At 41.6% G+C, this 24,391-nt stretch overlaps 1 protein-coding gene across 2 annotated transcripts in view; it reads left to right on the top strand.

The window, feature by feature from the left end:
* TMEM132B (transmembrane protein 132B) overlaps nucleotides 1-24,391 on the top strand; it is a 543,321-nt gene that overhangs the window by 498,160 nt on the left and 20,770 nt on the right. For both annotated transcript variants that reach the window (XM_075898470.2, XM_025189548.3), the window contains one exon: nucleotides 20,624-20,829. In XM_075898470.2, coding sequence (XP_075754585.2) covers nucleotides 20,624-20,829 — 206 coding nt within the window. The remainder of the gene's footprint in view (nucleotides 1-20,623; nucleotides 20,830-24,391) is intronic.

Below are 24,391 nucleotides of genomic sequence, written 5' to 3'. Positions count from 1 at the left end.
ACTTGATGACCTTCTGAGGTCTCTTCCAGCTCTATGATTTTATGATTCTATAAGTGGGTAAATATCACCCATTGTCCTTACATTACAGCATTGGATTTGTTTAGTTTGGAAAGGAGAAACTGAGAGGGGACATGATAGCAGTTTACAAGTACCTAAAAGGGTGTCACAAGGAGGAGGGAGAAAAAATTGTTCTCCTTGGCCTCCGAGGACAGGGCAAGAAACAATGGGCTTAAATAGCAGCAAGGGAGGTTTGGGGTGGACATTGGGGGGGGGGGAGGGGAACTTCCTTGCTGTCGGGGTAGGTGGACACTGGAATGGGTTCCCTGGGGAGGTTGTGGAGTCTCCATCTCTGGAGATGTTTGAGAGTGGGCTGGACCTGTCAGGGATGATCTAGATTCTAGGTGGTGCTTGGTCCTGCAAGGGCACGGGACTGGACTCAATGACCTCGCAGGGTCCCTTCCGGTTCTAGTGTTCTATGATTCTATGACAGTAGGTGGAGGGGTAGCTGAAGTGCCAGCGCTTGATAGCTTCCTGGCCAAACCAGTCAGGATCTCCTGTTGAGGCTCCAAGATCTACTGGTAGATCCCAATCTACTCGTTGGTGACCATGGCTTTAGAGGGAACTGTCTGTGGACCAGCTAAATGGAACCCATGGATCATAGTTGGTCTGCGGACCACAGTTTGAGAACCTCTGTCCTGGAATATTTAACTGGCTCAAAAGATTTCTGAACCATTCATAATTATCTTTGAGAACTTACGACTAAAAAAAGACAAATGTAATACCTGTCTATAAACAGGGAAATAAGAACAACACAGGAAATATAGACTTGCCAACTCAACTTTGGTATTTGGAATGATAATGAAGCAAATAAATGAACATTGTAAACACTTAGAAGATGAGATGATACGTAACAGTCAACGTGGATTTGTCAAGGACAAATCATGTCAAATCAACCTAAGCTACTTTTTGACGTAACAAACCACAGAGGATGGGGGCAGAGGGAAGGAGGGGGATGCAGTAGAAGTGATATATTTCAGATTTAGTAAGGCTTTTTATATTGTCTCACATGACCTTCTTTTAAGCAAACCAGGGAAATATAACCTAGGCTGTGTCTAGACTGCATCCCTCTGTCAACAGAGGGCTGCAAATCAAGCACGTCGAAATTACTAATGAAGAGGCATTTAAATATCCTGCACTTCAATAGCATAAACATAGCTGCTGCTTTTTTTTTAAATGGAACTTTTTCGAAAAAAATGGCAGTCTAGACGTGGATCTGTTGAAAAAGGGTTTATTTTTGATAGAGCCACATCTAGACTGCCATTTTTTTTCAAAAGAGCTCCATTTTTTTGAAAAAAGCGGTGACCATGTTTATGCTAATGAAGCATGGGATATTTAAATCCCTGCTTCATTAGCAATTTCAACGTGTTTGATTTGCATCCCTCTGTCGACGGAGGGATGCAGTCTAGACTTAGCCCCATACATATAAGGTAGGTGCGCAATGGGTTGGAAAATCATAATCAGAATTTAAATTATGAATGGTTCACAGTTAAGCTGGAAGGGCTTATCGAGTGGGGACATACAGGTATCTATCCTAGATCTGATTCTATTTATATTTTCATAAATGATTTGGTTAATATTCTCATTGAGAATATTACTTTCATTTTTACAAAACATGAACTAGAATTTACATTGAGGTCTGCAACAAATGGGGGCGGATGCGTGGATATATAGAAAATACACTTATAAACTTTGAGTATGAGACCAAGCTGAGAGGGGTTGTAGGCATTTTGGAGGGCAGGATTACAATTTAAAATGATCTTGGCAAATAGGAGAAATGATCTGAAATAGGATGAAATTCAATAAGGAGAAAAGCAAAGTTTTACACTAGAAAAACAATAATCAATTCACAAATACAAAATGGGAAACAACGCCTAGGAAGGAGCACTGCAGAAAAGGACCTGGGATTTACAGTGGATCACAAATTAAATATGAGTCAACAATGTAACACCGTTGCCAAAAAAAAAAAAAAAAAAAAAAAAAAAAGCAAACATGTACTAGCAGGACTGTTTTAAGCAAGATATGAGAAGCGATTTTTCCTCTGTACTCAGCACTGATTAGACTTCAGCAGGAGTATTGTGTCCAGTTTTGGCATCATCCAGTGGTAAAATTGGGGACAGTTCAGAGAAGAGTAACAAAAATGATTAAAGGTCTAGAAAACTTGATCTCTAAGGAAAAATTGAAAAAACTGGATTTGTTTATTCTAGAGGGGTATGTCTAGACTACATGCTTCTGCCATCAGAGGCGTGTAAATTAGACATACCGACATAGTCAATGAAGCGGGGATTTAAATATCCCCCACCTCATTAGAATAAAAATGTCCACTGCGTTGTGCCGGCTCAGCTATTTGTCGGCACAAAGCAGCAGCCAAGTTAGGGATTGGTAGGCAAGGAAAGCCTTTGTCGACCGATCCCTTATACCTCATGCAACGAGGTTTACAGGATCGGTTGGCAAAGGCTTTCCTTGCTGACTGATCCCTGTCTTGACTGCTGCTTTGTGCCGACAAACAGCTGAGTCAGCACAATGCGATGGCCATTTTTATTCTAATGAAGCAGGGGATATTTAAATCCCCACTTCACTGACTATGTCGTTATGTCTAATTTACACGCCTCTGTTGGCAGAGGCAGGTAGTCTAGACATACCCCAGGAGACCAAGACTAGGTCTACACTGCCACTTTTTTTTTTTTTTGGAACTACATTCCTATAGCTTTTTTTCCGATTCTTTTGTCAGAAGAGGCTTTTCCGACATTTGGGCCATCTAGACTGGGCCAAATGTCGGGAAAAAGACCCTCTTTTGGAAGCCCCCTTATTCTTAGTCTTGTCTCAGTGCAGGGGAGTGGGTTAGATGACCTTTTGAGGTCCCTTCCAATCCTACCATTCTGAGATTCTAAGAAACACTTGTGAATTTTAGGGAGTATATCTTGGATTCTATACTAGCCACTCCAACTCACCTGATGAAGTGACTTTTACCTACAAAAGCTGATGAGTTAATAAATTTGTTAGTCTCTAAGGTGCCACAAGGCTACTCATTGTTTTTAGAGTTATAGACTAACATGGCTACCCCTCAGAGACTTTTGGTGAGTGTTTTGGTAGCATCTAGGAGCCCTCATTGTGCCAGATGCTGTTGTGCTTTCCATTGATTACTCAGTGTAATAAGCAGTATTTTCACTTGGTACATTTTTGCAGAATTGAGTTCTTATTTCCAGAAACAGAAAATTCTGATGAAGTTCAGTCTGGAAGTTTGGATCTGTCCCCTTATTCCTTCAGAAGATAAGGGTCTGCAGGCACCTGGGCATTTTGAAATTCCCAGTCGACACTTAACTCTTATTGGGAATCTAGGAGACTTTGAAAATTTGGGCCCTAGTGTCTGATCCTGCCCCATTTAAATCACTGGAAATGTTTTTAATGGCACAGGGTCAATCCCTTAATATATATTTTTAAAATATGACAGTATTCTACAATAATTGCTCCAAACAGAGCAGGATCCTTGCCCTAATGTATAGTTAGTGTTTTGGATAGTTAATGTAGTATTTTGGGGGTGGAGGGTAAACAAGTTTCCCCTCCCCAATTCAATTCTGAATTCTGAACATCACGTATGGCTCCTTTCTCTACAATGAGCCAAACCCTGGCACAGAGTACCCCTGTTAACTTTGGGGAAACATAGAACTAGTTCTGAACTTTGCCCATTTGGGATCATAGAATTAGAGAATCATAGAACCATAGAGCTGGAAGAGACCTCAGAGGTCCAACAAGTCCAGCCTCCTGCTCTAGGCAGGACCAATCCCAACTAAATTAACCCAGCCAGGGCTTTGTCGAGCCGAGACTTGACACCCCAAGGTGATACATTTCTCTCTTTTACTCCATTCTAATCTGGAAATAGTGAGTTATTATTATATTCCCATTCCTGATTATAGTTATTAGATCTGTAGAAACCCCGAGTTATTCTTAGGATGAACTGGTGAAGGTAGTGTATGGGAGGGGCTGTGGAGAAAAAAAAGAAAAAGAAAAAAGCTGAAGGTACTGAGTGTTTCATGTTCCCTTAAACTATAGCATGTTATTTAGAGACTCATCTGAGGTTTTAAATATACATTTAATACATGGACTCTGACTACTTTCTTGGATTCTAGCTGTGTTGAAGACTCTACTTTAGGTTGAGGAATGGGACCATTCACATATCATATAGCAATATGCCATTGTTTAATGAAATATTAATAATAATAATAATAATAACAGAATAAGTATAATGAACTTTGAATCACATAGCACCTATAGTGTTTTTACATGTAATTAGTTCTGGAATAGGATTTAACCTCATGTTACCAATGTTTGCTTTTGATATGATTGCTTTAAGTTGAACTATAAAATGGGGTATTTTCTAAAAAACAAATAATTATTTTCACCTAAATTTGCACAATCAGTTCCCTCCACTGAAAAATAAACAGACTCAGCAAGAAAGAGACCAGTTTTGATTTTACTTATTCCTCTCTGTGCCCCATAAAGCAAATATGATGTCCTTGAAGAAAGTAAGGACATATTTGGTTAAAGTCGCAGGATCTAAGGAATTTAATATTTTGAGGTCCCAGTTCTGCACAGTATGTGTGTAAAGTCAATGGTATTTAAACATGTACCTAAGTGCTTTGTGAAGTAGGAATGATTCACTGAATAGGGGCTCCAGTGGGGTCTGGAACACCTTCCATTCCCACTGATGCTCAGCATATTATATAAAGGAGTGCTTACAGACATTGCTTAGACATCTTTAAGGGATGGTACAGTTTTGAGTCCTGCCATGAGGGCAGGAGACTGGACTCGATGACCTCTCCCTTTCAGTCCTAGTATTCTATGATTCTACGATTGCTGCATGTTTAGGGCTTGGTTTTTCTGTGACCAAACAACTAGGGCTCTGAGGGAGGATCATATTCTTATTTGTAATAACTGCTTGTAGCCTAAAAGCTGAAATCTGGTTCATTGTTATTTTTACTCTTGTATGCCTAGACACATATTGGTTATGGTGGGGGTGCATGTGAGTGCTAAACTCTAGACACAAGTTACATAAGAAATAGCACAGAAGCTTTCTTGCATTTTTAATTCCCTGGAAAGTCTTGCATAGCTTTTGCAAATGGAAGGGAGAAAGTAGGAAACTTGACTCCCTCCTGTGCATTCTGTGTGTTCTTTGCTTGTATGTACAGTATGCATATAGATCAGAGCACAGGCTGGAGTGAATTCTGAATCCATTTCAACATTGGGGCATGAATGTATTCAAAGTGTCTGCGAGAGTTGATGTCCTTTGAATGAGTCTGATGATCTATAGTGGCTCAGTTAGTTATGTCCTGGAGATGAAATTCTGTTTAGATAGCATTCAGTATTTGATGGATTTTTCTATTCTCCAGTGGGATTGTTCCTATGCCTACAGAACATGTAAGTCCTTCCTCTACATAACTGAACAATCTGTTCTTACAGCACTCTCAACACTGTGGTATCAGAGAGTCACCAGTTTATTAATGGAAACCATTCTGTTACTTATTTGACTCAGATGTTTTCTGTATTTGCTTTTATTAACTGTAGAATTAGCGTACATATTTCTTGGGTGAGACATTATAATGGCTGTGAAGCAACATGGGTATGTCTAGACTACAGGGTTTTATCAACAAAAGTCCACTTTTTTTGTGGACTTTTGTCGACAAAACTATACCTGCGTCTACACTACCGCTGAGTTCTGTCGACATAACGTTGACAGAACTCGGCAGTTTTGTCAAAGATGGTAAACCTCATTCTACGAGGAATAACGCCTTTTGTCGACAGAAAATTCTGTTGACAGAAGGTATTATTGCATGTACACTGTCCTTTGCGTCTATATTCTCATGTCGACAAAGCGGCTTGCTTTGTCTACAGAACTGGATGCAATCTAGATGCTTTTTGTCAACAGAAGTTTTGTTGATAGTATCTGTCAACAAAGCCTCTGTCGACAAAAGCCTGTAGTCTAGACATACCCCATGAGTCCAGAAGGGTGAAGGGTCGATGAACAGTTATGTGTATGAAGAATGCATGAATGTCCAGAACAATTATGTAAACTTAGAAATATTTTTGGCTACAGGTATTTGTGACAGGGCAGTGAGAAATCAAGGATGCACTTTACTATAAAAGGGAGACAATAAATATAAAAAAAGACCTGCCCCTTAAAGACCAAACAATAGCCTATGAACTTCACTCTACCAAAGTTGAAAGCTAAGGTCAAAAGGATAGCTCAGACAAAGCCAGAGAAGGGAAGGGAGATTAGCCACAGCTCTTTGCTAAGAAATCCTTTCTCCCCGAAACTGGAGGCATGTCTATACTACGAAGTTTTATCAACAAAACTAATGTTGACAAGAAAAAAATCCACAAAAGCAAAGTCACCAAAGTGTGTTTGCACTTGCTCCTTCTGTTGACAGATCGTGTCTACACTGAGGGGCACCATCATCAATAAGTTATATGTATGTATCCCACAGGTGTGGCAACACCATCTGTTGCTAGGTGTTGTGGGAACGCAGAATGGAACATGGTGCTTCGTGTGACTGTGTAAAACATTAGGTTCAGGCACTTCTTTGTGTCCTAGCCCTCCAGTGGCTTCTGGTTTCCTTTTGTGTTATTTTTCCAATTGCCATTCTTTGCTGTGCACTCTGGCATTGCTCATGGTAGCGGAGATCCTCTTGAAAATACTGACAGAGGAAGAAGACTCAGAGGAGCCTGACCATGTATGATATGGACAATGATAACCTGTCATTGAATTTGGCAGTGATAGAACATCTGTACATGGTAGATCGGTTCTTTTGGAGTATGAAATCAGCACTGATTGGTGGAATCACATTGTCATGCAGATGTGGGATGAAGAGCAACAGCTACAGAACTTTAGGATGCATAAAGCAACCTTTCTGGAGCTGTGTGCTGAACTGGCCCCTGACCTGCAGGACAAGGATGCCAGAATGAGAGATGCCATCTTGGTAGAAAAGCATGTGGCAATTGCTGTCTGGAAGCTGGCAATTTCAGACAATTGCACATTGAACTTGAGTGGGAAGTTTACTGATGGGGCTGTATCACTGCAAATGTGTGGGGCAATACATTATATTCTACTACAGAGAACTGTAATTCTGGGAATGTGCATGAAAAAATGAATGACTTTTCAGATGGAGGCTTCCCTAACTGTGTATGTGTGTGCATAGGGGAAAACAGAAGGCACACATATTCCAATATTAGCTCTAGACCACCTTGCAACAGAAAACATCAGTAGGAAGGGGGAATTCTCTGTGGTGTTGCAGGTACTTGTGTATGACCATGAGCATTTTGTGGACATCAATGTGGGATGGTCTGAAAAGGTGTGTGCTTCAGCTCTTTTATCTTTGCTCTGCACTATAGCATATTCTGATCAAAGCCCTTTTCACACAAGCCTCAAGAAATGCGCCAATACATGTCCCTCAATTCCTATATGTCACACACAGCTGGAACTGAACAAACTCATCTTCCCTTACACTGATCATATCCAACAGTTTCACAGTGGTCCAAGCGGGAGAATATTTGGTGAGATTGACAATCATGGTCATCTGGGAAGATGCCATGAGACCTCTCCATTGCTGAGTCAGGAAGCAGAAAATGGAATTTAAAATGCCCAGGGGAAGGGGAGAGGCGGATTGTTGATTACCTGGTTGCAGAGAGGCGGAGTTCAAATTGATGATCAGAGTGGTAGCTTGGGCATTGTGAGGTCAATAAAAAGAAAGTCTCTCATAAGGAGTGGAAGTTTTTGTCACCAAAACTGGGCATTTTTAAAAGTCACTTTGCAGTGTGCATTCTCTTACTCTTTTGTCACCAAAAGACAGTTTTTGACATCAAAACTTGGATATGTAGACATGGCCTAAGTCTCAGATTCTGCCAGGTATTTCCCCAACTCTCCCCACTTTCTGACTCCCTCTTATATTGTGTCGGGTCAGAGACTGAATTAATTTCCTATAAATCTGGTCCAGCTGCACATTCAGGCAAATAACTTTAGTCCTTCCTGTCTAGAGCATTAACTCCCTCTCTTCTAACCTCTGAATAAAGGATGCACATCTGTCTTTACCACCAAACAATGTGGTAATCAGTATCCAAGAATGCATGAAGCAGAGGAACTTTGGAGCAAGGACAGAATCTTTTTAATCCAATTGCTGTGACAACTTAAAAGTAGCCTCCAGTGATTCATTTGAAGGGCAAGCTCTGATGTAATGAGATCATTGGAGTTGGAAACCTAAAAATTCACCTATCATATTTGAATGTTTTTCTGTTTAATTAAGGAAACAACATATATTTAGAAACAAAAAAAGTAATTGAAACTCAGTGACCATGAAGAGATAATTGCAGTGTATATGTATGCGTCTCAATGAAAGGATTTGTTTACCCTGGAGAGATTAGCAGGGGAGAACCTGTTGAAATCACATGTTTTAATACTGCTAATAAGAATGAAATCAGTTCTTAAAGTTGATTCTTCCCTGTGTGTTCTGTTTTAGGAACTAGCTGGAACATATTTCTAAATGCCATCGATACTTTGGACATTGTTTTCTAAATGGTAACAAAATTACCACCACCAACATTTTAATGCATGAATGTGCATTGTCTTCTGTAAAAGCAGGATAGTTTGAAAAATAAACGGGGTGCATGATTAGTACATGAATTCAATTCTTATTAGAATTTTTAAACAGGAAACAAGGTTTAGGAGATATCTACTAGATTCCCTCTAGGTAATACATACTTGTATCCTAGAGTGCCTCAGAATGGTATCATTACTGGAGAGGGAAGTACTGGAAAGATAATATGCTAGTTTAAAAATATTAACTTGGAAAAAAGACATTTAAAAATGACACATTGGGGTTATTTTGCACACATCTAAACTTAAAAGCGTATAAACCTTCTGTTTCAGCATCAAGTTGACTGGCCTCCTTTCATCTTGTGGATCACATCATTTGCCTAAAATGGTATTTAAAATATAATTTGCAGATTCCAGGCCACACATTTAACCAAGGGGAGGAAATAACTGTGCTTGGGAACATTCCTGATCATTAATGAAATTGCACTTATAAAAGTGTATTATAAGAATAATAGACCAAATTCCTGCCCTCAAATACACAGGACCTCCTTGCAACTTAGAATGGGGCAACAGAGTGTAGGCCAATCTCTTCTATTCATGGAGTAACTTTTTAAGCTCATTGGACCCTGCTTCTCAATGCAAACATTACCAATTAGTTGCTCCACTGCAGTCTAGCATGAATCTTTGGAGTTGCACATCAGTACAGAGAAACTACACAATAATTCGATCAAGGAGCAAAGCATGATATCACATCCAGTTAAAACTTCATGAGGGCTGTGTCCAGACTCAGGGGTTTTTTCGGGAAAAGTAGCCTTTTTCCGAAAAAACTTCCCCTGCGTCCAGACTCAAGCCGCGTTCTTTCAAAATTAAATTGAAAGAACGCGGCTTTTCTTTCGATGGCGGTAAACCTCATTTCACGAGGAAGAACGCCTTCTTTCGAAAGTTCCTCTTTCGAAAGAAGGCGTTCTTCAATGTAAATAGGGCTTCTTCGAAAGAGAGCATCCAGACTCACTGGATGCTTTCTTTCGAAAAAGCAAGCCGCTTTTTCGAAAGTTCAACGTGCAGTCTAGACGCTCTCTTTCGAAAGAGGCTCTTTCGAAAGTATCTTTTGAAAGAGCCTCTTTCGAAAGAGGCTTGCAGTCTAGACATAGCCGAGGAGATTAATATGGTACACATCTCCAGGCTGCTACAGGACAGGCTGCTCCTATGGAAAGCCTAGCATAGTTGCATATTTAGGCCAGGCCTACACTGCGGGGGGAAGGTTGGCTTAAGGTATTCATCTCCAGCTATGTAAAAAAATGTAGCTGGAGTTCATGTATCTTAAGCTGAGCTTGGTGCTGTCCAGCAAGAAGTCAACGGGAGAAACATTCTCATCAACTTTCCTTACTTCTTGCAACAGTAGGGAGTACTGGTGCCAATGGGGGCAAATCCTCACAGCATCGATACTTCAGTAGGTGGAGATGTGGCCTTAGAAATACCAAAATTATTTAGTGTTGTTGAGGAGAACCTTTATTTGTCCAGATCCAATTCAGGAAAGTATCTTTGTTCAGTACAGCGTACAACGTAGCTATGTCTAGACTGGCATGATTTTCCGCAAATGCTTTTAACAGAAAAGTTTTTCTGTTAAAAGCATTTGTGGAAAAGAGCGTCTAGATTGGCACGGACGCTTTTCTGCAAAAGCACTTTTTGCGTAAAAGCATCCATGCCAATCTAGATGCGGTTTTGCACAAGAAAGCCCCAACCGCCATTTTCGCCATCGGGGCTTCTTTGCGCAAAACAATACTGCATTGTCTATACTGGCCCTCTTGCTCAAAAGCATTTGCACAAGAGGGCTTTTGCCTGAACGAGAGCACCATAGTATTTCCGCAAAAACACTGACAATCTTACATGAGATCGTCGGTGTTCTTGCGGAAATTCAAGCGGCCACAATAGACAGCTGGCAAGTTTTTCCACAAAAGCAGCTGGTAAGCAACAGGACCTAAGTATGTGCTAGAAGTCAAACTTATGTCAAAGCGATTTCTTGTATAGAGAGCTTATTCTGGATTATTTTTAACTATCAATGTCCATAGCACTTCTGTGTATGACCACAAATGCAAAGTACTGTTCTTTTTGAATTCCACTGTTCTCTTTGAATTCCTTCCTTCCTTCCTTTCTATCAATCAATACATCTGTCAAAGAAACCATCCTTTACAGCAATGTTCCCTCTAATATTTTTCCATCCATGAGTGAAATAAATGTGGTTACATGCACCAAGGCATGTGCAAATGTGCATCATCACATGCTGCTGGCTGTGAACATTCTGCTAATCAGCTGGGTGGCATTTGAATTTCTCCTGGGTGATCGAGTGCTCTGTTTGCAGAGGTTTTACTAAGGAGAAAAAGATGAGGTAGTCTGATTGTGTAATGACACCTTTAGTTTTCTCCTCTATCACATTCTTTGGTTAAAGCATTGTTAAAGGAATTTATTTTTATCCCTTTTCTGCTGTTGGAATCATGCTTTTGGAAATGTTCAATAATGTTTACTTGTTTCTAGACATATCACAAAGAGTTTGGGGTTCCTCTTAGAACAGCTCTACATCTTCTTCTTGCTGAAACTTTCCATCACTCATGTCCAGTGGTGGGCAGGCAGCCCATTGGGGTTTTATGTATGGCCCATAAGATGTTTTGTTTACCATTGCCCACACACAGAGTTGCCAGATCTGCTGGTTTTTGAATTAATATTTTTTACCCTGTCAGTATTACTGAAGTGACACACATGGAAACTAGAGCATATGAAGTGAAGCGCATGCTGGTTGCACACAACACTGAGTGGGAGAGCCATGCACTCCTTCTGCATCCAATCAAAGCACAGCTGTGTTTCAATCTACATAATCCGCAAATTCTAGGTATGCAAGCACAGTTAGCAAACTGTCCTATGCTGAGTGACTGTCTTGGTTGTGACTCCCTCCCTTCCCCCCAGCACCCTTCTGTTCTGAAATGTGATTTGTCCTTTTCATATGTGTTCATTTTTTTAAATTGTATCCTTTGGTATATATGGTTGTGACAATTTTCTTCCACTATTTGATCTGAGGAAGTGGGTCTTGGCCATGAAAACTCATCACCTAATAAACCATCTGGTTAGTCTTTAAAGTGCTACATAGTCCTGTATTTTGTCTTGGTTATGACACTCTTGCACCCCACTGAGATGATGGAGGCCCATTCATGCAGCCCACTCACTAGTCTAGGTTGCCCCTCACTGCTCTAGTCTGCTCTAGTTGGTAGGACTCTATAGGGAGGCTGAGAAACTAACTACAAAGCTGCAAGAAAAGACTGAATGTCCAATTCAGTCCAGGTATTAAGATTGGCAGACAGGGAAAGTCCCTAAGTTAACCAGCATGATGGAGAATTTTGAGTCCACCTTGCTAAATTCTTATTATTGGTACATTGTGTTAACTTGCTTCAGTTTCTAACCTCAGTGAAACTCCTGATTTAAAAGCCTGAATCTATAGCCCTTGTTCATACTGAATGCTGCTTTCTTAGAGCAGAAGTTTCATTGTGCTCAATTGGACTCCTCCCATAAGCAAGTAGTACTCACTGTAAGTGAGATTTGCAGAATCAAACCCTATGCAAATTCTGGCCATATGTTTTGTTAGTTTTTTATGGGCTCAAAAACTTGTCATCTGAAAGCATGTGTCATTTAATATGGGTACAACAGAATCCATGTAAATGCCTATCTACCTGATGCAGATGCAGTATATAGACATCTATGGAATCAAGGTTAAAATAGTAGGCATAATAATTTTCTACCCTCAGTGCTGAAGTCCAGTTCAGAAAATCTGACCCTCTGAGTTTCTGGGAGGCCTCACAATTATAAATGCCTGTGATTCCCCCAAATTGGAGGGAATCCGATGTTGTGGGATGGGACTGAGGATGCACGTCACAGCTAGACAACAAATAGGTTCAGGAGAGAATGAGTAGGGAGGGGTTTAATGTATTGTTTGTGAGGCAGATCCCACCCTGTGAGTGAAGAGGCCACTCCAGAAGTGGAATAATTAAGGTGCCCAAGGGCAGGAATCAGGGAAACCACACTGAGGGTACCTCTACACTACAGAGAAGAATGAAGCTACCACTGTCGATCTTCTAGAATTCAAATTAGCGGGTCTAGTGAAGACAGCTAATTCAAACTGAGAGGGGCACTCTGGTCAATGCTAGTAGTCCTGCTTCCATGTAAGGGTATGTCTACACTACCACCCTAGTTTGAACTAGGGTGGTAATGTAGGCAACCGGAGTTGCAAATGAAGCCCGGGATTTGAATTTCCCGGGCTTCATTTGCATATTGCCGGGTGCCGCCATTTTTAAATGTCTGCTAGTTCGGACTCCGTGCCGCGCGGCTACACGCGGCACAGGCTAGGTAGTTCGGACTAGGCTTCCTAGTCCGAACTACTGTTACTCCTCGTTTAATGGTAGTTCGGAGTAGGAAGTCTAGTCCGAACTACCTAGTCCGTGCCGCGTGTAGCCGCACGGCATGGTCCGCACTAGCGGACATTTTAAAATGGTGGTGCCCGGCAATATGCAAATGAAGCCCGGGAAATTCAAATCCCGGGCTTCATTTGCAACTCCGGTTGCCTACATTACCACCCTAGTTCAAACTAGGGTGGTAGTGTAGACATACCCTTAGATGGAAGCAGTTCGAACTAGGGTGGTAGTGTAGACATACTCTAAGAGGGGTAAGAGAAATCAAGGGGAGAATATGCTTCTTTCAGCTTCCTACAGTGCGGACAGTACCAAAATTTGACTTAAGATACTTCAACTTCAGCTACACAATTAATGTAGCTTAATTCTACCTTATCCCACAGTGTAGACGTATCTGGTGAGTGCAGATTCTCTTTGTGGCATGGAAACCAGCTCTTGTGCTCCCCACAACTTGGTTACAAGACAAAATAATAAAATGCTTTCTGCCTTGCCTCCCCCCTGCTCCCAAGCACCTAAACTAATTCCTCTAACTGAGGAGATCATTTCAGATCATGCTTGCTAATGCAAACACTTAACAATAATAATGATGAAGCACAATCATCCAAAATGGAACCAGTTTCATAGAACTGTGTCAATGCCCCCCAGAAGAAAGCATTGACCAGAAAAACCACACAGCATAGGGTGTTTGAAGTTCTTGCAAGAATGCTACAGATGTCTTGTAAGAATATTGCAGAAAAGAGGGTTAAGATTGGCATTCAAGAAAGCTCACAAGGTTGCAGTTTTAAGTTTATTTCAAGAATGAGACATTTATTCTATTTGCCTTTCACATTAAAAAATTCCCATCACTGTTATTTTTTTACATAGTCCAGAGATTTCACAGTCCTATCACATTTCTTTTGGAAAGCAGCAGAATAAAATGTGCCTCTGACCTTTACTGAGATCCATAATGTGCTTGATTGGTCATTTTTATCCTTCTCTTTTATAATATCTCCAGCCTGGGTGCATGTGGCTGAGGTGAACTATTTTGCAGAATATTTAAAAGGTTGCAGCTGCATTGTATTCTACTCTTCCATATGAAGAATTAAAGAGAAATTGGTGGCTCACTCAGGGTACGTCTACACAGTAGTGTTATTTCAGAATAACTGATGTTATTCTGAAATAACAGTGAATGTCTACACTATAAGCATTTATTCTGAAATAATGTTAAGGTGGAGGACTTCTAATTCTGACTCATGATGACCCTCATTTCACAAAGAGTAAGGAAAGTTGAAGGAAGTGTTTTCCTTTAACTTCCTGCTGAGTAGACAGTGCCAAAACATAGCAATTGATGTAGCTAAAGCTGCATGGCTTAATTTGACTTTAGCCCTGCAGTGTAGATGTACCCTCAGTGATTTTACTTGGTTTGGGTTTTGCTGTGCAATAACACATGGCTGGTGTGGAGAAAGTAAATAAGAAAAACTTATTTATTTGTTCCCAGAACACAAGAACTAGGGGGTCTCCAAACAAAGTTAGTAGGTAGCAGGTTTTAAACAAAAGGAAGGTTTTTTTTTCACTCATTGCACGGTCAACCTGTGGAACACCTTGCCAGAGGATGTTGTGAAGATCAAGACTTTAACAGGGTTCAAAAAAGAGCTAACTCAATGTGTGGAGAATAGGTCCATCAGTGGCTGTTGGCCAAAATGGGAAGAATGATGTCCCCAGTCTCTATCGGAGATGGGGGACCAGAGATGGATCACTTGGCCCTGGTCTACACTAGGGAATTGTTTCGGAATCCCCCTCCCTTTATTTCAGAATAACAATTGGAGTATCCACGCTACCCAGACCATTGTTTTGAAATAATGGGGTGGTTGTTTCAAAATCTGTACTTCTGCTTTCCTTGGGGAATAATGCTTAATTTGAAATTGTTATTTTGAAATAGTGTTAGTGTGGATGATTCAGTGCTGCTAATTTGAAATAATTGGTCTCCAGAGGCATCTCACAGCTGCACTTGTGGCTGCTCTGCCCCCCCTCCCCTGCCAGAGGATTGAAGGACACTTGCAGCAACAGTTGGGCCAGGACCTGGGTGAGCAGTGTCTCCGGTTCAGACTGGTCATCATCCTGCTGGAGTAGCATGTGGGCAGTCTGGAGGCAAGAGGCACAGCACGAGACCCGTGAGCCTGGCATTGCTTTGCAGCAGCTCTGGCTCCATGGTGTGAGTGCTGTGGTGTCCACAAAGACAACTAGATCACACTGCATCTGTTTGGTGTCCTGAGAGAGGGGAGGCAGCGAATGAGTGGCATGTGAGATGCAGCCATAGACAGGAGCCCCCCTGAAAGTGTGTATCATAGCTGCCTGACCAAGCAGCCACAGGAAGTGTCCGCCCTCCTGATGCCCTTTCCAGAGTGCTTCTGGGGGCTCTACATCTAAGGCAGGCTCCAATCAGTGTGGACACACCATTTCAAAATAATTCAGAGCAATTTTAATGCTTCTCGGTAGAGGGGACAAGCTATTTTTATTTTGTTATTTTGGGAGTTATTAGTTAGATTTTACTTATTTTGAAATTATTTCCTAGTGTAGACGATGGCCTCGAGGATTACCTGCTCGGTTCATTCCCTCTGCGGCACCTGGCATTGGCCGCTGTCGGCAGACAGGATACTGGGCTAGATGAACCTTTGGTCTGACCCTGTATGGCTGTTCTTATGTTTGTAGGGTTGTATAAATACATACATTTTCCCATTCATCTCATTCATGTTAATCTAGTGGTGCTTCACCCAGGGTGAAAGGCATTTTTGTCCACATGGTCACCACAACACCTATGTCCCAGTTAAACCCTATTTTGAGAGCCAGCTTAATTTGTTCTTAAGCAGCCCTCTGTACAGGAGTAAATTTCACTGCAGGATTACAGCCAATTAAACATCTCATTCTGCTAACATGCAAGTTTTACTGAGGTTTACCTCTAATGGGAAGCAGCATGGCTTAGAGGCCAGTGCTAGACAGGAACTTAGGAGACAAGGATTCTATTCCCACCCCCACCATTAGGTGCACCTGGGCACGTCATTTTATATCTCTGTACCTCAATTTCCTCTTCTATAAAAATGGGGGTAATGATGTGCACTTTCTTTGCAAAGCACTTTGAGATCTATGAATGACTAGCACTAGATAAGAAGTATGGTTTCTAAATTTTATTTCTATTTTACTCTCACCAGCAGAATTATTCAACTTTAAGTGAAAGGAGAATCAAATCATTCTCCCTCCTACCTCCCTCAACTGCATGCTGAATAACCTAACTGCAAATCTGGGTTCTTGGGAAAACAATTTTCACATTTTCATGTCTGTTTTTTTCATGTTTTGCCCAGATAGGTTTTGATTTGTTTTAAATATATTTAAGTCAAGCTCTTTTCTAAATCACCTGCATGCTGTTAAAGAGCGTTGTGAGTAAGATTATGGCTTTTCAATAAAACACCAACTGCAGATGGAAAAATTCATCTTGAAAGAGAAGGGTTTAGGTGGGTGTCTGAAACTGCATTGTGGAGGAGGGTGTGGCAGATCCCATAGAAGTAATTGTTCCTTGTAGAATGACTTGTGGGGATTGGAGTCAACTACCTGCTTCCAAGCCAGGAAGAGTACGTCTAGACTACAGGGTTTTGTCGACGGAAGTTTTGTCGACAGATACTGTCGACAAAACTTCTGTCGGCATAGAGCGTCTAGACACATTCAGTTCTGTCAACAAAGCAAGCTGCTTTGTCGACAAAACCCTGTAGTCTAGACACAACCCTACAGGCAATAACACCTTCTGTCGACAGAACTCTGTCGACAGAAGGTGTTATGCCTCGTAAAATGAGGTTTACCAGCGTCGACAAAACTACTGAGTTCTGTCGACGTTATGTTGACAGAACTCATTGGTAGTGTAGACGCAGGTATAGTTTTGTCGACAAAAGTCCACTTTTGTCGACAAAACTCAGTAGTCTAGACGCACCCGAAGGCTTAATTACACGTCGTTTTCATTAGGTCTAAATCCCAGGGTGGATCCTTATACCTCCTGCTCACCTGGTTGTAATATTTCGTAGAGGAAACATTCTCTTAACTTTGCCAGGCAGGTAATAATAGCTAGTGAAGAGATGTATTAAAATATACTGGCTTTGTGCATCTTAGAATGGGGTATGGTGGCCATTTTAAGTATCAGATCAAAACCACTCCCGTGTCTTCCCACCATGAAGCATCCATTGGGGTGAGATTAGTTCTTTAATGTCTTTTACTCTTCCTGTTCACTCAGATATTCATCAGCAGTTCAAAAGAAACTTGTGCCTAGAATGCCATGTAAGAAAAAAACCCCAACAACAAATCCTTCAAAATCACACAGCAGCACTTGGCAGCACCCATGTGCAGGGAGAGCACAGTGGCATCTATTAAGCCTTTTACCAGGTGCAACATGTTTCCCCTACATCTTGCTCCCCGCTTCCTTACCTGTGGGGTTTCTGGCAATACTATCAGGACTAGAGCCCACACTTAGTGTCAGTGAGGATGCACAATTCACTCCTGTGCAGACAGCTAGCTCAAGGCTAGGGGCGGCAGGTTTGCAGAAGTTTTAGATACATGAGAGTGTGAGGGGTTGGGCTCCGGGAAATTATGTGGGTATGGAATTGAGTTTGGATGCTGAGTGCAGGCTCTGGGATGGGATGCAGGAGAAGATGAGAGGTACAGGCTCTAGGTGGGAGTTTGGGAGCTGGAGGAGGTACAGGAAGAGGAGGCATATGAGAGGGAGTTTGGGGGAGAGGAGGTGCAAGCTCTGAGAGGAAGTGGGGTGCAGGAGGGAGTGTGAGAGGAGGGGATGGGTGGGGGCACTTACTTGGAGGATCCCTCTCTGGCAGCAGTTCCTAAGTGTGGGAAGTGGGGTGGTCTCTGCAAGCTGCTGCCCACAGGAGCTATCTCTATAGCTCCTGTTGGCTCCTGAGAGAGGAGCAGTTCATGGAGATGCTCCCCTGCCGAGGGCTGCAGAGATGCACATACTGGAAGATGCGGAAAGTGAGTAGCCAGAAGCTGCTCTAGGATCTCTGCACTGTCAGGGGCCTGCAGACCATTTTAAGTCACCCAAGGGCAACAGGCAGTCCAGGAGCTACTTGGCGGGGGGAGGGGAGGGGCAGAGGACACAGGGGCTGCTGGCAGAGCCAGGGGAAGACCTGGCCCCAAACTTTGGTGGAACTGGGCCAGGAATATCCCTTGTGCCCAGGCACTATGCGCCCATAGAACTCACAGCCCATGCTCAAGACCTAATCTCTGAAATCTGCAAACCAAACCTACTGCTTTTCTTACAGGGACGATGAAAGTCCCTTCTTCCTTTGTTTTGCACCTTTCCTGCTGATTGAAGGAGATGCAAGAACATTTTAGGCATCTAAAAAAAGACAAACTAAAATATTCATTTCTGTCTTATCACATATTAGTGAATCCCAATGGGGTCTTGATGTTTATCCTTCCCTCTTCAGGTTTTCTTAATTATATCTGTCTTGTATTAATTTGAACAAAGCTCCCTAGACATCGCCTTTATGATTTAGAATCTCAACTGCTCTTCCCATTAATGGTCTTGATTAATGTGCTTAAAAATTCCTCAAGACATTTGTGACACTTTGTATGAGGGGAACGACAAGGGTTTTGAATACGTTCAATTTAATTTGTGATACCCTTTGTGATTGTGATCTTGGAGTCCATTTTGTGTTCCTTATCAAGAGCTCAGATGATTTTTAATTTTTTTTATTACTTTTGAGGCATTGATGTGGAAGTAACATGATTGACACACAAGTGTCTTCTTTTTGTTAGCCAAACCCTGGAATTTCAGAAACCGCTTTGGAAAAACACTGTAATTTCAGGTCCCTTGGTTAGGAATGATCAGGACACACAATTGAATGGGGATAGACATAAGGAAGGTTTTTAAGTGGCAGGAGGCAACTTAATCAAAATGAAACATTGGAGAGGGACCCTGTTTGCATACCACCCCATACCAGGCATTTAACTGTGTGGTTTACAGGGCATCTGTTGCATAGCCCATTAGTCAGGGCAGATACTCCATTGCCCACCCAAAGGATTCTGCTTCCTCTGCTGAAACTTCCCACCTTCCCCCCTGCAAAGGGAACAGAAGAGGGGACCAAGGAGCATCCTCAATCTGCAAGGACTTCGGATCTCCGTTTTTCGCATAGACCTGGAGTCCACCAGCAAAATCCCATGCCTCTTATTCTCTAGTTGCTGGCCTGCTAACCATACTGGGAACAAATTGCAATGAACAGTCAGCCAGCTGGTAACAGAAAATTCCTAAATCCTAAACCTATTTAATTTCCTTTCGGTGCTGCAACACAATATGCGGTGTGACACAAAGAAGTGCTGATGCAAGGGTGATATGTATTTAGCAGTCTCAGTTGAATAATGTGAGTCACAACTACTGAAGATCAACACCCAAGCTCACCAATGGTGGAAAGAGCCAACTGTCCCAGGGCCCAATGATACAAAAAGGCCTGGGGCTCCCGTCTGCTGCCCCAGGCTCTTTAAATTGCTGACAGAGTGCCACATGGCACATTCTAGGAAGCACTCACGGGTGTCTGGGGGAGACCTCACTTCTGTCTGAGGTCCCAGCCTCTCCTGAGGCTTGGAACAGGGCCCCACATACCTTGCCTAGGGGCCGAGCAAAGCTATCACCCCATTGATGAGGCAAAGTTGATGTAGGCTGATTTCCCTTGTAGCTGTCATATCTTTCCTTTATTTTAAAAACCAAATGCAAATCATTATTTATCTTGCAGCAGGGACCAAGTTTCAACTTGACGTACATGTAGTAAAGCAACGGGCCCTGCCTCAAAGAGTTTCCAGTCTAGGTGAAGGAGATTACAGGATAGAGTGTATAATCTAGGAGCTCAAACCTGCATCTGGATCTGTGTCAGTGGAAGCCTGAACCAATAGGTCTCTGTGAGGTGGCATGAATCTATCCATATGACACCAGTGGAAGGATCGGGCTTAGATTCTTAGTTGTTTCCAAATAGCACTTGTCCTGCAAGTATTTTAGTGTATCAGACATTAGAATTGTACATCAGCTATCTTGGTGAAGCTCTACTTAGAAGTTTAAAATTAAAGTTTACATTGAATTTCTGAATATATATTATGGATTACAAGAAGCTCTTTGGACCTGAACCTTACAAGACTGAGATGAAAAGAGAAGGATTCTGTTTTATGGGCCAGAGACTCTTTCTTTCTTCTTATTAACATACTCCGCCTTTTCTGGATTTGATGCACGCAAAGTTTGATTCATGGAGAATTTAATTTGTCCACTATAAAAGACTAATGTAGTTCATATAACATTGCTGAATTATTTTTGTAATTTAAGTAGTAGCCATTGAGGAATGTAGAATCGTTTCTCGGGGGTCCATTTATCACTGTTTGCTACTAATTAGAAAGCTCAAAATACAGTATGCATTACTCACTTTATTAGCAATGTCTTTGTGTTGATATATCATTCCCTCTGCGTGTTCATGAACTTTCATCCATTTTGTAATTAATCTTGGGATTTGTTTTTAAGGTTTCCGATAGCTGCGACTCCATCTTTGTTAATGGCAAGGAAATGAAAAGCAAAGTGGACACCATTGTGAACTTTACTTACCAGCATTTTACCACTCAGCTAGAAGTGACAGTCTGGGCTCCACGCCTTCCTCTGCAGATAGAGATCTCGGATACAGAACTTAGCCAGATCAAGGGCTGGAGGATACCTGTCACCTCCAATAAGAGGTATGATTACTATGTTTGCCAGAGCTGCATGCAATACCCATCAGTTTCATTTGGAAGCTCTTTTTTTTTCCAGAGGATAGAACAGCCCATTTACAAACAGAGATTATAATCTGCCTTGGCCTTAACTTGTCACAACTGTGAAAACTGGAGGACAAATGCTCTCCTCAATTATATCTTGTGAAAATCCAGGGAAGTCAAAGCCAGCTGCACGGACGTCGATCTGAGGAAAGAATGTGATCTAGCACCTTCAGCACGCAGCGCTAAGAACTTAAGGACTCAGGGCATACATATACTGCATCACAGGGTACAACAGCAACTTCTGTAGACCTACTGGAGCTAGGTGGAATCTGTCTTGCTTGGCAATGGGAGGAGCAAAGATGTGCAGCACAGGTTTCAGCGTAGGCTTTCACAAGCTTGCTAGAACTCTGAGTAATGACTTGGGCCCACGCTGAAGGCTGCACAGATGCAGTTTCACTGCTCCCATACTGGAGCTGGATAGATTGAAGCTACCTTAAGTATGTCTGTAAAATTGGGTAGTACTTGCCTATCTGATAGTGGTGTTATCAGAATTTTAAACCAGAATAATGACTGCATTTTAATTGTGGAGTTTGATTTAAGGGTTTGCATCAGGTGTATATATGGGTCATTAAGTGCACAGAAACTCAGTGCTTGGTAACTCTCCTCCACCTATGCAAATATATCCATAGTTACAGCCTAATTCTACCATCCTTGGGCTTGTCTTCACTTACCCGGAGAGTGAATTGATCTCCCAGGGTTTGATTTAACAGGTCTCATAAGGACTAAATGAACTACTGCTGATGCCTTCATCAACCCCTGTACTTCACTGGATTGTGAGGAGTAAGGGAAGTCATTGGAAGAGTTTCTCTGTCAATCTCCTGCGGTGGGGATGTCACAATAAGTGGAGCTAAGATATGTCGATTCCAACTATGCTATTCACGTAGCTGGAGTTGCATATCTTAGTTTGACTTTCTCCCATAGTGTAGACCTGGCCTTGTTCACACTGAGCAGCCCCTCACTCTGAGCTGTTCTGTTTAAACCATTTTGCCTGAAAAATGTGGAATTGGATCTTCAAATGCTAATATTTGCACACACCATTCATTGCAGGTGCAAAACTGTAGGCACAAGTACTTGTGAGTACAATATTATTACCCACTGAAATAGATCATATTAAGGACTTGCTGTAAATCAGGCTTTTTGAGTTTAAGTCCTTACCCCTTCTCCCTTATGCTTGACAATAATGTAGCTCAATAAGCTTCGATACATCTATTCCACAAAATTCTGAAGTGAATACGTTGTTTTCCCAAAGAAAGCAAGTCCAGTTTCTTTGACCTTTCTGAATATAGATGAGTTTCTCATTTCTGTGGATTATCCCATTGGACCTCTGCTACACTTTCTCCATTACAGTTATGCAGCACAAGGCTCCACCCGAAAAATCACTTTCCATCTCCTTATTTTTCCTCTGTCTGCTATTTTTAAATTTAGAGCAAGCAGCAGAAATGCACTTTGGATAGTATTGTTTCAGTCATTTTGTGTCTTTAGTCTAAATTATTTGCTAGATTTGATTTTACAATTAAGACCAGCCAACTCAGAATATAAAAATGCATTCAGAAAAGCAGCTTTCAGTGACTTACAGTTTTCCCCCTGGTTTGATACTTCCACTGACTTATTGCTAACAATGTCATTATGCCCTGCAACATCAGGCTTTAAGGAACATGCAGGGCCTCAGTTATGCAGCATGGTGACAACTGATTAAATACGAAAAAGAAGGAGACAAAAATTTCCCCAAATCATCAGCCATATTAAGAAGAGCATGCTGGAACTCTCTGAGCAAACATACAAGCATGTCAGTGAAAAAAAAGATAAGGTGAGTGAGCATTAAAGCAACAGATCCTTCAGAAACAACAAGGAGCCCTGTGGCACTTGGCATACGTTATGTGAACTTCAGCTCACTTCCTCAGAGGCATGAAGTGAATGTTCAGTTGTCAGGGATTTGTAAAGGATGGGAGTTTTCAGTGCTAATGAGGCTAATTCAGTCAGGGTGGATGTGGCCCACTTCTACTAACTTGGCCTCTTCTTGGAAACACATCTTTCAAAGGAGGATGGAGCTTTGCTAACAATGCAAGCAAGTTCTACAGAGGAGATCAAAGGAATCCTATCTAGCAGATCTGATTTAGGCAAGAAAGCACTGTGGTTTCACAGAAGATTGTATTTTTATAAGAAGAAGCTATTGGTACAAGAGTGGAGGCAAAGGCTTCTTGAGTTCTTTTCTCCTGTCCCTCCTATCCCCAAAGGACCCGTAATGGTACAGCCAACATTTTGACAAGCAGCTCGATGAAGCGTTTCCAGGAATACTATTGTATTGATGAATTTCAGGGTAGCTTGAAAAATACTATCGGTGAGCAAGGCATGACATCAAATTGAATTTGTAATGCAAATGCAAAAGGGTTTCTGGCAGGAGTGACATATCACTGAAAATTCAAGTAGTTCCAGCTCTGAGCTTGCTGCCTGCCAGTTGTACTTAGTGACTAGGACACATCTTAGCTGTTGAAGAGCCCAACCAGAAAGCAATGAGTAGAATTATTTAGCACTTTACAAGGGCCTATAACTAACAGATATGGGATAAATTAACCTGTTACTCTGGCAGTGAGCTCACTGGGCAGATAATCAAACATCTTTTGTCTGTCTAGAAGCTGCTCTTGATCAATAAAGTGGCTGTGGCAAAAAGACAAGTAATGAAGAATTGGCACAATAAAAACTTTTCTAACTTTCACTGGTGAAGACAAAGCAGTTCTTTGACTGAATTGGTGCCAGCTGCTTCTGTAGTTCCAGAATCACTTACTATCTTTCATTTTCTTTAGCCACACAAAGATATACACCTTCTGTTGCTTTAAGGCCTCATGCTGCAGTTCTTACTTAGACGCAAATTCAACAGAAGTCAATGGTGTTTTTGCTTGAGTAAATGACTGCTGGAGGGGTTGTTGATATTTAATATAGGAATTGGCGTTTGAACACCATGCATGGTGAGTGAGCCATTCAATGGTGGTTAACATCATAGACATTTTGACTTTAAACCCATTATGCACAGCAGTGGACATTTCCCACCTAGTGTCTACTTCTGATGGATTGGGCCAACTGAAATAAAGATAATGGTCTGGGAGCCTGAACTGTTTGCAAGCTGGCAAGCAATTTTAGTTCACTGCTGCTCAAATTACATCTGAACCATTGGTACATCTTTAGCAACCATTTTTTTTTCTGTGAAGGGTGGAAGAAAAAATGTAGCTGCTCTGTTACTATGAAAATGTAGCTGGTTGTTTCTCACAGTGTGTCAGCTGTCCAAGCATGTTGGTCTGGAAAAGTTTCCAGGTTTCAAGTAGAAATAAATTACCCCAGGTTTATGAAACACTAAATTTTTTTATTTAGTTTTTTCTTTTATTTCAAATCAATAGGTAATCACGCACTAACATTAGCTATGTTAGCCTTGACATTTGTGCTGTATAGGAGTTTCAGAGTTTCCTTTCCTTTTTTCGTGCTTTGTGCATTT

The sequence above is a fragment of the Pelodiscus sinensis genome, chromosome Z (assembly GCF_052426305.1).
Source record: "Pelodiscus sinensis isolate ZL-2025 chromosome Z, ASM5242630v1, whole genome shotgun sequence".
Taxonomy (NCBI): domain Eukaryota; kingdom Metazoa; phylum Chordata; order Testudines; family Trionychidae; genus Pelodiscus; species Pelodiscus sinensis.
This window is presented reverse-complemented; position numbering and strand designations above follow the sequence as displayed.